The 13,642-nt window shown below is 32.6% G+C and overlaps 1 protein-coding gene across 4 annotated transcripts in view; it reads right to left on the reverse strand.

Moving 5' to 3' along the window:
* Positions 1-255: 255 nt before the first annotated feature.
* The window catches only part of LOC111701030 (solute carrier family 12 member 4), a 68,408-nt gene continuing 55,021 nt past the window's right edge, over positions 256-13,642 (reverse strand). The window contains exons 26-36 of one of the 4 annotated variants that reach the window (XM_023472140.1): positions 13,502-13,580; positions 13,201-13,277; positions 11,603-11,704; positions 10,806-10,944; positions 9,895-9,948; positions 8,033-8,080; positions 6,735-6,833; positions 5,144-5,226; positions 4,579-4,718; positions 2,918-3,009; positions 256-2,513 (exon numbers count right to left, since the gene is read on the reverse strand). In XM_023472140.1, coding sequence (XP_023327908.1) covers positions 2,918-3,009; positions 4,579-4,718; positions 5,144-5,226; positions 6,735-6,833; positions 8,033-8,080; positions 9,895-9,948; positions 10,806-10,944; positions 11,603-11,704; positions 13,201-13,277; positions 13,502-13,580 — 913 coding nt within the window. In that variant the 3' untranslated portion in view covers positions 256-2,513. The remainder of the gene's footprint in view (positions 2,514-2,917; positions 3,010-4,578; positions 4,719-5,143; positions 5,227-6,734; positions 6,834-8,032; positions 8,081-9,894; positions 9,949-10,805; positions 10,945-11,602; positions 11,705-13,200; positions 13,278-13,501; positions 13,581-13,642) is intronic. The other 3 variants (XM_023472142.1, XM_023472141.1, XM_023472143.1) reach the window with 3 other exon arrangements.

A 13,642-nucleotide genomic window follows, 5' to 3' on the forward strand; every position in this document is an offset into this window, starting at 1 on the left:
AAAGATTAAATTAATCTTGAGAATAATAAAAGCATTTTTCTAGGTTCTAAGTGTTTAGTTCTGATAATGCATTTATACTGTTGCAAATAATCAGTTGTAAAACTTTCAAACATAGGTATCTGACTCATACTTAAATATTATTTATTATACTTGTAAAGGGTACCGTTGTGAATCGGGTATCTTGTTTACAGTACCTTTAATCCGATTGATAAATAGCCGTATCAACTCCATTTCTGTAATACCTTAAATAAAAAATGAAACCTATAACATATATATTTGATAATCTATCTGAAATACTAAAACACTGTCATCTAATAATGAATACTGAATAACAATACAGATAGAAACAAAGTACAGTTATTACACTAAGCGAGGGCATGGATGGGGACTTATCTAAAACACATGCACATGACGTCATACAAGCACCGAGGTTAAGATGCTTTATCAAAAAATAACTTGAACAACCCACTTTGTTTCGCAAATATTAGGGGGTTAAGCAACACAATATAACTCTACTATAACAGCCTGATAAAATAATACACATAAAAAATGAAGAAAAAACTAAGGTTTGAATATCATTTTTCAACTGAGCAGAATCAATGGGGTAGAATGGTTAAAATGGCAATTTCTTTGGTGAACTTGTGATGTGCGGTAAGATATGGGTGATTTTTATATCCATTGGCAAGATGTGAATATTTTGAGTATTTTTCACAAGTTTTGTAAATATTTTAAGTTTCAAAAATACATGATAAAACGCTAATATAAATAAAAACATTTAAAAACTGCCTTCACAGGGATCTAAAATAGGGAATAAAATCACCGGTGCCAAATAAAAAAATGGCGACGGTGAGTCTTGCTGAGATCCCACCAAAAGGCCCCGTCGCCATTAAACTAGACTCCGGAAGAATGATAAAAGCACCTTCACTGCGAGAAATCTATTTTTCCAGAATTTTCCTTCAAGGTCAAAACGTTGAAGATTACATATGCATCTTTTGATTTTAAAGAAATGTTGTGGAAAAACTGTTTCTTGAACTCGACTAAGAATAATCTACTAGTGCCCGGCCCTGGTTAGTACCATAGTTATTCAGCTTTCTCAGCCCCAGTGTCACAGATTCCATCTTGTGCTTTGAACAGGAGGGAGGAGGAGAAGGGGAGACTCTTCAACCTGGAGAACAACAGGGTTGGATACAGTCCTACAGGATTCTGGGAAAAAATCCTACAGAAGTCTGGGATACAATCCAATAGGATTCTAGGATATAATCCTACAGACTTCTACCCGTTGAAGGTTGTTCAATGATTGAAGAATCCACCCTGAAACTAGACCAACAATTCAAACAGGATTAAGCTTAAAGGTCTGCCCCGGATTTTCTGATTATCAGACATCTAGGATTCAAGCCTTAATGAGACTACCATAGATGTTGATATCTCAGAAAATGCGAGTGTAGTGACACTAAAGGTTGAACATGAACTAATATGTGGAATAGAGCTGCCATAGAAGAATCAAATTCAATCAATCAAAATCGATCAATCATTATTGACCGATAAATTGATAATATATAACTATGGCGAATCAATCCCCTACGTTTATAAATATACAGTATGAAAGGTAAAACTGGAACAAATAACAGAAGAACAGAATAAAAGTAAAGATGACGGCATAAATCATATGTTTGCGGCATTTGCGGCGTAAGTTGCGTAGTTTCCAATGACAACCATCTTTACTCTTCAAGTCCCGCCTTATATTAGCTGCTTCAAACTTATTGCAAAAAGTTCCAACATAAATTGCTGAAATTGTTAAACTATGAAATATTGTACTTATCTAATGTATATATTAATTTTGTTAATAATAAATTGTGTACTTTTGGTTCAGGTTTGCATTTCAAAATCCTGAAGTTAAAATGTCTTTTGAACACTGTAAAATGTTCCATTACATTTAATAAAGCATAAATAATCAATCAATAAAATACATTTCTAATACAGTAACATTATAAAGTTTAAAACATGTATAATTCTAATAAAATCTCATATATATTTCTATACTCTGTGGATGTACCAGGATTTAACTAATTTTCGGGCTCAATTCGAGACCAGAATAAACTCCAAGAAATTATTCTTGGGTTTTTTCCTTTATTTTTAAAATATTACCATGGGAGTCAAATTCATTAAATTCATAAAATAATCCAAAATTATTGATCAGTGGTGTAGTATTATTGATCAGGGGGTGGTTTCATTGATCTGGTATTCAAATTCATTGATCAGTGGTTCAAATCATTGATCAATGCTGTAAAATCAATGATCTAGAGTTTAGAATCATCAATCAATGATGATCTTAAGAGTGTCCTATGAAAAAAAGATTTAATATTGTTTCATGAACCTTCTGCTCAGCTTGAGTTTCTTACTGAGCTAATCTGTTATGATGAGTCTGATGTTCTGGAAGAATTCTTGATGTTTAATGTTTATGTTAATGTAGATGAAAACGAGATGAAAATATAAACACAGGTCACCACTCCAGTCTGAAATAAGAAAAATGAAATTTTCAAAAAATAAACTTAAATAATGATTCTTATCAAAAACATACCAAGCAGCAACGTGGTTTTATTTGGTCAAAACAACGTTTAAGGGACACATTTTCAAAATTGATTTGAATTTATAAGTGTTTTTTTTTTTGACAAAGTTATTCAAATAATAAAGCGTGATTACGAAAGACCAATAAACCTGGATTTTTTTCCGGCAAGTAAACTGAAAAGTCTTCTCCAACTATTCGAAACTCAAAAATTCTGTTTCATTGACAACTAAATTTCAGCTTAGGAGACAAAGATTTTCGAAAAAGGCCACGCCGAGTTTTGGAGAATAATATCTCTTAAAGGGCGCTAGGGTCATATATGTTTTCTACTGATCTGATTATCTAACTGTTTACCTATGAATATATTGTTATAACCTCTCTACCTCCACCTCTAACCATGAGAACTCTCTCCAATCCCTCGGTTAGAACCTCAAGGAACTCCATATCTACAATAGTTTAACCAATTAGTGACAATCTGGTGGTTTTCAACATAACTACACTTCAAATCTTAATCGCATTGGGTTTAAATACAGATTTAATCTAAGTGCAAAACTTATTGAATCCTGCCAATTTTATATAAAAAAACCCAAATTTGATAATCTTTGCAACCTGATGATGTAACTCATGGATATTTCAAACTTAGTTCAATTGATCCAACAAAGTATGTATAAGGTCTACGACATTGGGTTGCAAAGATGAAGGGATTAGAAAATCGGAGTTTGTGTCAAGGACTCAATTCATTTAATCAAATTTACAAGGAGTTTCAGCAGACATGAAGGGCCAACCAAAAGGATTAGAAAACTTGAGAAGAAACTTTCTTCAAGAAAGGCCGTCCAACGCAAAGACCATTTATAGGTCGAATCTCTATTACAAATATTTTCACATTTATAGCTGGTAAATATATATTTTAAAGAAACCGATCTTCTGGCAAAAACACTAAGATTATTTTGACCGACGGTTCCCCCTTGAACCTTTATTGGATCAATAATATCTTAGTTTTCTTGCTTGTAAATGAACAGTGTTACATTCTCATAATTTCCGACATTGCTTCTATGGCCGATTATGTGGAGAAACCCCACTTGAGAACAACCGACTTTTTGAAGATAATTTATGGATTTTTTATTCATCATTGATCAGACAAAGGGTACCGTTGTGAAAAGGACATGCCACTCCATTCATGAAAGAGTCAATGTTAGTAATCTAGTATTAATCTGTTTTCTGTCCAGACACATACTTTAGTGGAGTTCTAGCGAGGTAAAGTTTAGTTTCAGGGTTCCAGGTTCGGAGTCAATCTCCAATCTATAATTCAGAGAACCAGGAGCAGAGGAGAATAGAAACCAAGGGAGGATTATAACAACAGGGTCAGAGGACAAGGAGTAAGGAAGGGAGAACAAGTGGAGTGGTAGGAGCATGGGGAGAGAGGATAAGTGTCGAGGGAGAAGATGGAGAGAGAAGGAACAAGTGGTGAGGGAGGAGTAGGGGGAGGGAGAAGTTGGATAGTTGGTTTACACAGAGATATATTCATCAACATGGTTAATCAGTCTTCAGACAGTTAGTTGGATAGTTGGTTTACACAGAGATATATTAATCAACATGGTTAATCAGTCTTCAGACAGTTAGTTGGATAGTTGGTTTACACAGAGATATATTGATCAAGATGGTTAATCAGTCTTCAGACAGTTAGTTGGATACTTGGTTTACACAGAGATATATTGATCAACATGGTTAATCAGTCTTCAGAAACGTCTTTTAGATGAAAAAAATAAATTTAAGTTCACGATTAGCTCTAGTTTTAGTCTAGAACCAAATTAAAAACTAGAGGAAATCCCTATTCACTAACAAAACGCAATTGTTTGTCCATTTGGTGGTGGTGGTGGAGGGGGGGAGCAGTTGGAGCTTAACCTTTTTCCCACGGGAATAGTTTTCACTTTGCCATTGGGTGGCAACAATAGTGTATATGCCCCTGTTTATCATGACAGTAATATTTATCCCTTAAACCTAGATTTAGATCTTACATGAGCAATCCTTGTCCTTGCCCATAACTTTAGGAGGTCCTGGTAGGTTGAGTATGACAAGTTTAGCCTCGTGGCTCTTGGCAACAATAACTTCGTTCAGTTTTACAGCAGTGTGCATCCGCCGAACATTTGCGTTCTCCCTAAAATACAAAAAAAAATATAAATGAAATTTTTATTTTTTACTTTGATTACTCAATAAATTATCAATTATTTGTAAAAACCATGGGTTGAATTTGAGATAACCCAGTAACGTAATATGTCAATTTATTTTGAAAAAAGATTGGTTCGAAATTATTATTTTTCTCGATGTTCCCATTAAATTCAAAGCTTTCAAAAGTTTTTAACAAAGTACGCTTTTATTGATATTTTAATACATTTTCTTGTGTAAAAAGAGAAAAATTGGTGTTAAAGTTTTAACAAAAAGTAAATCCCAACTTAACAATTTGAACGTCTATCATTAAAAATATAATCCCGATGTCTTTTTTGACATACACATAAAAACTCTTTATCCCGATGTTAGATCAAGTTTGAAAAAATGTTTGCAAAATTAAGAAGAACAACTTACGGAGGAATGGATTCCATGGCGGGCTTGACATGGTTGTGTGCTTTATTATTGACCTCAGGGTACGGGGGCATATCGTCTTCAACCTGAAAACATTGAAATTATTTAAGAATTTTATACAATTGTAAAAAGTTGCTTCCCGACGTTCTCGAGATTTATCTCTGGTCTCTTTTCATGGTTCAAGCTGATCCTTAAATGGACTAAAAAGTGGTTCCAAGGTTCCGTGGTTCCAAGGTTCCATGGTTCCAAGGTGTCAAGGTTCCAAGGTTCCAAGGTTCCAAGGTTCCAAGGTTCCAAGGTTCCAAGGTTTTAAGGTTCCAAGGTTCCAAGGTTTCAAGGCTCCAAGGTTTCAAGGTTCCATGGTTCCATGGTTCCATGGTTCCAAGGTTCCAAGGCTCCAAGGTTCCATGGTTCCATGGTTCCAAGGTTCCAAGGTTCCAAGGCTCCAAGGTTCCATGGTTCCATGGTTCCAAGGTTCCAAGGTTCCAAGGTTCCAACCACCATTAATGAAATGAAAAAAGGTTTTGTTGTGAATCTCAGCATTGATCTCCATCTTATGGATACACGGATAAATTAAATTCCTCGTTGATATCCCGTGGTCGACTATACACTGCGGGAGATATCTTTGAATATCGAGATCAAGCATTTAAAACTAAGAAAACTTTACATAAAGTTCCGATCTATGTCCGAAAAAGCCAGTATCCATTAAACCAAGTTGTCAGATCAAGGATTACAGAGATAATTTCTGTTTTCAAATGTATGAAAATTTATAATTTTCAATTTTCTATTAGAGTGACTTTTAGATTTATGCGGTAGGCACAAAATAAACGAAATTGTCAGAATGATCACATTTTAAAATAGAATAACAAAAACATGGTTAGATAAAGGGTTGAAGGACTCTTTTTTACTCGATAATCGCACATGCACGGATCTGAACAACAGAACTGCGTTCTTGCAACAAACTCAAATTTTCTATCCTTATTTTTTTGCAATCTGAAGGTGTAAAACTTTGATATTTCAAACATAGGTAAAATCGAACAGAATTCGGGTTACACAGATAAAGGGATTAAAAACTAAATGTTTGCAACAGAAGTTTCTTTACTTCAAAAATAAATAGTAGTGGTCAGCGTTTATATCAATAATATAAAGACGACTTTTCTAATTAAGTTTTTAATTCTGATAAGCTTTTTCAAAATACAAGTTTACAAGTAAAAAAAGAAGCTTTTAATTAACAGTTTGTCTTTGTTTTCATGTTTGTGTGTATCCATGCTGTTGACAGCTTGGTAGAAATCCATGCTGTTGACAGCTTGGTAGAAGTGTATCCATGCTGTTGACAGCTTGGTAGAAGTGTATCCATGCTGTTGACAGCTTGGTAGAAGTGTATCCATGCTGTTGACAGCTTGGTAGAAGTGTATCCATGCTGTTGACAGCTTGGTTTAAGTGTATCCATGCTGTTGACAGCTTGATAGAAGTGTATCCATGCTGTTGACAGCTTGGTAGAAATCAAGAGTCGCCTTCATTGAAACGATAAATACGACTGCTCCATTAAGGAATATTTTTTTAATAAAACTATTTTACTTTTAAGAGAACTTACATCGCCGTTGAGCTCCTCTGAGAACTTGACTTTATTTGGAGATTTCTGCATAGATATGCCCAGATCCTGGTGCCTGCTTGGGTCAAGCAAGTTATCAATCTAAAAAAATAGTTCTTGTTTGGGATGATATCTTATTTTAAAAAAGATTTAGGTTTGGGTTCTTTGCATAAAAATTTGCATTTAAATTTAGTTTAAACTTTATTTATTTCGAGTTTGTGTGACTTGTCTCTAGTTTTCTCTTGGTCTGGTAAATAATTTATCTTCTCTAAGTTTCTTTTGAGAATTGAGGTTCCTTGAAGAGGAAAAAACCTGAACTATTTATCAACACACAGTTGGCAAACCTAACCTCTCTGCGTCATACAACAACAACAAAAATTAGTTAATCTAAAAATAAGAAATACAAACTTAACAGTTATCACTAAAAATAAAAACTATTAAAAATACTGTTATGTAAGTGCTTAAAGATACAGTGAACAAACCTTTTTTATCTACAAATAAAACATAGCAAAGAAAAAGGTTTAACAATAGTGAAAAATCCTTAAAAAAAATATTGTGTTCCATTTTGTTTAAAAAAGGTGGGGTAGCAGACAGAAATATAACAATTTTTTTTTCGTTATAGCATGATCATATTTTCGGTGAAAAAAAGGTCATATTTTTGTTAAAAGAATGGTTATATTTTTGGTTAAAAAATGGTTATATTTTGGTTACAAAATGGTTATGTTTTTAACTATTTCAATTTTTGGTTGGTTATATTTTTGGGAGTTTTCCCCCGCTCATCTAATTAAATAATAGTACTCATTTAAAGAAGGAAATAATTGTTTAAGTGTACTTTAAAAGTCCGGTGTCCTAATTGAAAAATTTAATACAATTTTAAGTGGAACCAACCATATTTGAGCCACGGCTTAAATTCTATAAATTCGGCCTTAGAACGACTGTACGACGTGCAAACTGAAAAACTTGAACCAAAGAATAAAAATTGTAACTAAATCTAAACTAAAGCATTGATCGTGCATCATCATGAGAATATATAATTGAACAATGTCATTGTTTGGATTAAACAAGTTGAAAAGTTAAGTTGGGAAGAAAAATATTAAAATGAAAGTAAGTGGAAAAATTTAATTAAAAAGTGAGGTAAAAAAAACACAATTTCTTGGAAATAATTAAGATATTTTTCTTTAAAAATACGTAAAATTAGAAAACATGGAAAATAGCTTTAAAATTTTTTTAATCAATTATAATTTCCCGTTTTACAATAAAACAAAAAATAATAAAAACAAAATTATTTTTTTTTGACATACTGAGTTGGACTGTGATATATCCTCCACCAAAGTTGAGCCTGGATCCCCCTGAAGCAATCGATTAATCACCATCATGATACAGTGTACATCGTACAGTGTACAGTGTACAGTGTACATTGTACATTGTACTGGGTACAGACTAGAGCAGTTTATGTACATTCTTTAAAAAAACTAATTGTTATTTTATTTTTAGAATTAAAAATAAAATAAAAACTTAAGATGTTAGGAGTTGCATGAGAGGAAATAGGAACATTTAATATTTATCAAAGTTGACAGAGTTTTCAACATAAAATATAGGAATATATTTGACTATTTAGTTAATTGGTATTTAACATAAAATCAAAACTCTATTTTTAATAATAAGTTATATTGAACTGTTCATAATGTTGAAGTTAGAATTAAAGTAAAAAGTTTGTCTAAGCTTTGTAAGGTTACATATCATGTTTTCTTTTTGAGAAAGAAGATATGTATCCTTGTACATTGTACAATTTCGAAGACTATTCCTAATTTTAGAGTTCATATATATTTTGTTACGAGTTTATTTAACCCTAAACAGGCTGGAGGGGGGGGGCGTTTGGCGCNCCCCTGTAGTTTTTTGTCCTAGAACTTTAATTTTTGACACTATCACCGTAAATTTTTGTGACTTTTATGGGACTTTTTAAGGATTTTTTGTTAAGTCTGAAGAAAAAAAATCTAAAATAGCCAATAACTTTTTTGTGACTAAAGCTACAGATCTAAAATCTATATTTTTGTAAAGCCCCTGAAAAATGCAGGTACATTTGTCACATTTTGATATTTGTTAAAAGAAAACAAGAAATATTTTTTTTCCCATCTTTGTGACCCTTTTTTGGCATTTTTTCCACCCTCGTTAGCACCCAAACTATTAAAGTTATCGGTCTATTTTTTTCTTTAAGCTGGCCATGAAAAATTGGGCTATGAACATGCATGCATGCATCTAAGGCCTTTTTCTAGGGGGGGGGGAGGCGCCAAACCCCCCAACCCCCCGACTAACAGACCCCCCAGCCTTTATAGGGTTAACTAAAATAATTAGTAAAAAACGAGACTAACATTACTTCACAAAACTGAAATTAAAAAAAAGAATTATTTTTCATTAAAGTAAAAATCAGAACGCTATTAAGTTATATGTAATATTTACATTGTACATGCAAATGTACAATGTATCTACGTTGGCCGAAGTGTAAATACTTTAAAAAATGTTTTTGAACATCGTTTTGAGCTGTCAACTTTTAAATGGAAGAAAATTCTTAAATTCTGTATGATGGAGCTGATCCCATTCTCTATTTTCTTATTGGTCAAGAGTTTAACCAATAATATTTGAAACAATGAGTTCATAAGTTGTTGTCACACTATTTATTTAATTTTTTTCTTACAAAATTAAGAAAGATAAAAAACCCTTCTATTATGTAATGTTGAGCTATAAATTGTAAGAACCTTTTACATTCTCTTCGTAATGCAAAAAAACCCAAAATCATTTATTTCTTAAAATATATTTTTTAACATCGACGAAAAAATTTAAAAATTACGGATATTTTGTTAGAAATAATAAACAGAATATTAGATATATCTGACAAGATTTTACTTCCTAACCATTTACTACGATATTACGAGTTTTCTTCTTATTGTGTGCTCAACTCATCTATTAAAAAATCTTCTGAAAAATCCAACGAAATAAAAAATTCCTAGAAACCCAACACAAAAAATGTTCCCAATAACCAAAATTAGGAAGAAATGTAATATAATAGTTTCTAATTCACCAGACAAGAACAGGTTAAATAATTATTTCAAGAAATAAAATAATGATTCCACCAGTTAGAAATAAAGAGTTGAACTCATAAACAAACCTTAATCTTCATTTGATAAAGAGGATTCTCGTTCAATGATAGGCGGCGCCCCGGCTAAAATACCCGGTAAATTCATGTCAAATTATATTAAAAATATAAATGGGGTAACTTGGAAAGAGAAAAGAAGGAAAGATAAATCCTCTGAATCTGAATTCAGCTTGAATTTAAAATTTAATAGAAAAATATCAAACTTTTTGTTAAGAAGTTGATCCAAGTTTGGAATATCTTAAATCCTCTGTCTTCATTTTAGTATTTGATCAGAAAACTGTATTTCTTGGTTAAAATATTTGTATTTGCAAAAATGATAAAATGAAAATACCAAACATATCTTGAATACATTCTTATATTGCACCATGCATATTGAACATAAATTTTAGTACATTTTGAACAATACTGAACAAAATGCCCATCAATTTAAGCACATTTTTAACAATTCTGAACAAATAGCCTATAAGGTTTAGTTCATTTTGAACAATACTAAACAAAATGCCCATAAATTTGATGTGAAATGTGAGTAAATTTGACGAAGAACTTATTTTGTCCATTTTATTATTATTCTGAACTCCCCCCTCCTCCAGTAACAAATTGTTGCTGTAGTTTCCAATTTTATGCATCAAAGAATAAATCTTTTACCAAAATATTCATGGTCAGATTTAATCTCAATGGTTAAATAAAAATAAAATAACCAAATACTAATAAAAATGTCATTAATTTTTATGTGTTTGTTAGAAGATTTGTGAAAGGGCAAATTGTTGAGACAAATAATCTTTATCGATGTCAAGACTAGAGAAAAAGAACAAGTTATGGTCATAAAGTAACAAGTTACGGGATTAGTTTTGAACTAAATCATAAAATTTCATCATGGAATTTTGGCTTTTAAAGAAAATACTGGTAAAGAAGAGTAAACTCACCATTTTTGCGCGCGTCTTCTGTTTTAAGCGCATGTCATGAAGCATCTCATTACGCTGTTCCATGATAAGTGTTCGCTCGTAAGTGTACGCAGATACATCGGAGTCATGCATCTCAACAACTTCAACATCTGCGTCAATCCTGAATACAGAGGGATTGATGACTTGTAGACAAAATCAAAAAGAAAACGAGTCTTTGCCACAAACTCTGATTTTCTAATCTCTATATTTGCAACCTCATGTCGTAGAACTCAAGATATTTTCCTTAATTTCGTTTGTAAACAAATCCCATCCCTAAAGTTAATTCAAACTATAATATCAAATAAATTTGAAATAAAAAATGGTGAAACCATCAGGCTGCAAAAACATAGAAACTACAAAATTTAAGATTGTGGCAAAGACTCCATTACTTTGCTCACATAAAAATCGAAAGATTGGAACATCATTTACTCTTTTAAACTCTTTATTTGCATTGTTGAGCTACTCAATGATTTATATTGTCACAAATAAGGCGCAATCGTTTGTTTTAATGGAAAAAGTTGGAGCATGTTGTGCTCTTATGCGAGAAATGAATTTTACGGTAAAATATACATGTAATTATGGAAAAGTTAGAAACGTTTTGAAAGGCATAAAATAAAAAAAAATAAGTTTAGAGGATGATCAAAGAGAGTATAAACTTAAACATAAAGTTCAACTCACAAAAAAAACCCTGCTAAATTCCAACTAGAAATTGATGTTAGGACTTAGGAGCATCGAATACTGGGAATTTTGAATCATAGCTCATGCTTAAAATGATTTACCTTAGCTGATAAAGGAAAGTCTTCAAATCCTTCTTCATTTGAATAGAGTTATCTTCTACTTGAGCAACTGTAAAGATACGCAGACGACATTTGCGCCAAGTTCTGAAAAATTCTGGTGTATATTGAATCGGACTTGCGGCATTGCACATTGCACAAATTCTAGTGCATTACTTTTTGCAGGTAATGTTACATCGTCTATACGCAACATCCCCCCTACTGAACTTCTGACCTACTAACTTTCCGACCTACTGCAATATCGGACCTACGCCAGCTGTTTATTTTAGTATTATTTGAGGGTTAGGTTAGGTTAAGACAATTTCTGGGCCGAGCGCTGCGGCTAGGACAGGCTAGGGGGCGCCGAGCGCCGCGGCTAGGACAGGCTAGGGGGCCGGGCGCTGCGGCCACAAGTCCATATAGCAGCTGTAATACCACGTGCTAGTAGGTCGGATGTGTAGTATAGCGGATTTGGCGTAGGTCAGAAGTGGAGTATGGCGGATATGTGTAGGTCGAAAAATACACCACCCTTTTTGCAACTTAGTTTGGTAGCGGAAACTGAGAAATTGGCTGGGAAAAAAAGTTTAAGGTGTTTTTGCAAAAAGTTTAAGAAACATTGTAAATCCATTTCAAACTAATTACTAACAATAAACAAACCTAATTCAATTCCCAGCCTTTTACTCAAACAAACTTTTCTTTCAATTTCTATATCTTGTAATTAAATAGGATCTAAATAGAGAAAATACTAGAAAAAATTTGAAAACATACCTAAAAATCATTCAAATTGTTGAATGTTTCTTAAAAATTTCACTTTTTTGATTAAATATCTAAACTAGTGTTATTTAATAAAATAAATCAAAAAATGAAGTTTCCCGTCAAAAATAAAATCTTGCATTAAGAGTAAAGAGGGTTTTCAAACATTTTCAGATATTTGATAAGTTTTGGAAACATTAAAGTAAACCCTTGAACAACACATGACTTTTTCTTTCAATATCTTTATTTGTCTAAGGCTTTAAATAATATAAAGCCGACCAAAAACGAGGATTTTTGATTATACTAGAACTAGGCTTTTGCGCCCATCTTCTATTTAAATTGTGAACATGTTCTTTTTGTTTACATTTAAAAACAAAGAAGACAAAAATTTTGCGGATTTAAAAAAAAAATTCGCGGATTTTCAAGACTTTAATTTTTTTTAACAAAATTAAAAACCTTTAAAACACATTTTTTTGAATTTTAATCATTCATAAACCTTCCCTGTGGTCAGGTGATGTCCCACAAAAAATTTGGGCCCGATCGGTTCAGCCGTTTTGACGTTTATTGGATACAAACAAACAGACAGACAGACAAGCCAAATTTATATATAGATGCTCCGACACTAGGATTAATGCCTCTATTCGGTACCAACTCTAACATCGATTTATTTCGAAAATCCCCATTGGAGAATTTTGTTTTATAACTCATTAGTTCCGTAGAGACCTGAAGTTTCAGAAAATAATATAATAGTTTCCGTGTTGGGTACAACAAAATTCTTGATTTCCTTCAGCCCCACTGTGACAGTGTATAGAGTGGTTTACAGCATGTACAGCATGTAGATGTTTAAATACCTGTGCTGTTTGAGAAGAAAAGGAAGAAGCATAAGAAGACCTCCGTCATGAACAATCCACCAAATATCAATATTACCCTGGAAATATAAATATATATAAACATTTAAAATTCTAAAATGTAAAATTAAGTTAAAGTTTTTATAATAAAAAAGTCAAGCACACCCTGCTGGTAAAACAATTTTAGTTTTCACTCCCGGCTCCCCCCACCCACATGGAGCTGACACATAACCCAGGTTAAAGCCCCCTGGAGCATGACAATCACGTCGGTACCCCCCTCTCCTGGAGAAAAATATTAACTAACCTTGACACTGTCTCCGGTATCAGGGAATCTCTGGATTCCCTTGGGAACCAAGAGTGCCATCTTTCCATTCGCAGCATTTCTAATTATATCATTTTCTTATTATTTAATAAAGCTATAATTTTTTATTTTACAAACATTGTA

This window comes from Eurytemora carolleeae, unplaced genomic scaffold (assembly GCF_000591075.1).
Source record: "Eurytemora carolleeae unplaced genomic scaffold, Eaff_2.0 scaffold358, whole genome shotgun sequence".
Classification (NCBI taxonomy): Eukaryota; Metazoa; Arthropoda; class Copepoda; order Calanoida; family Temoridae; genus Eurytemora; species Eurytemora carolleeae.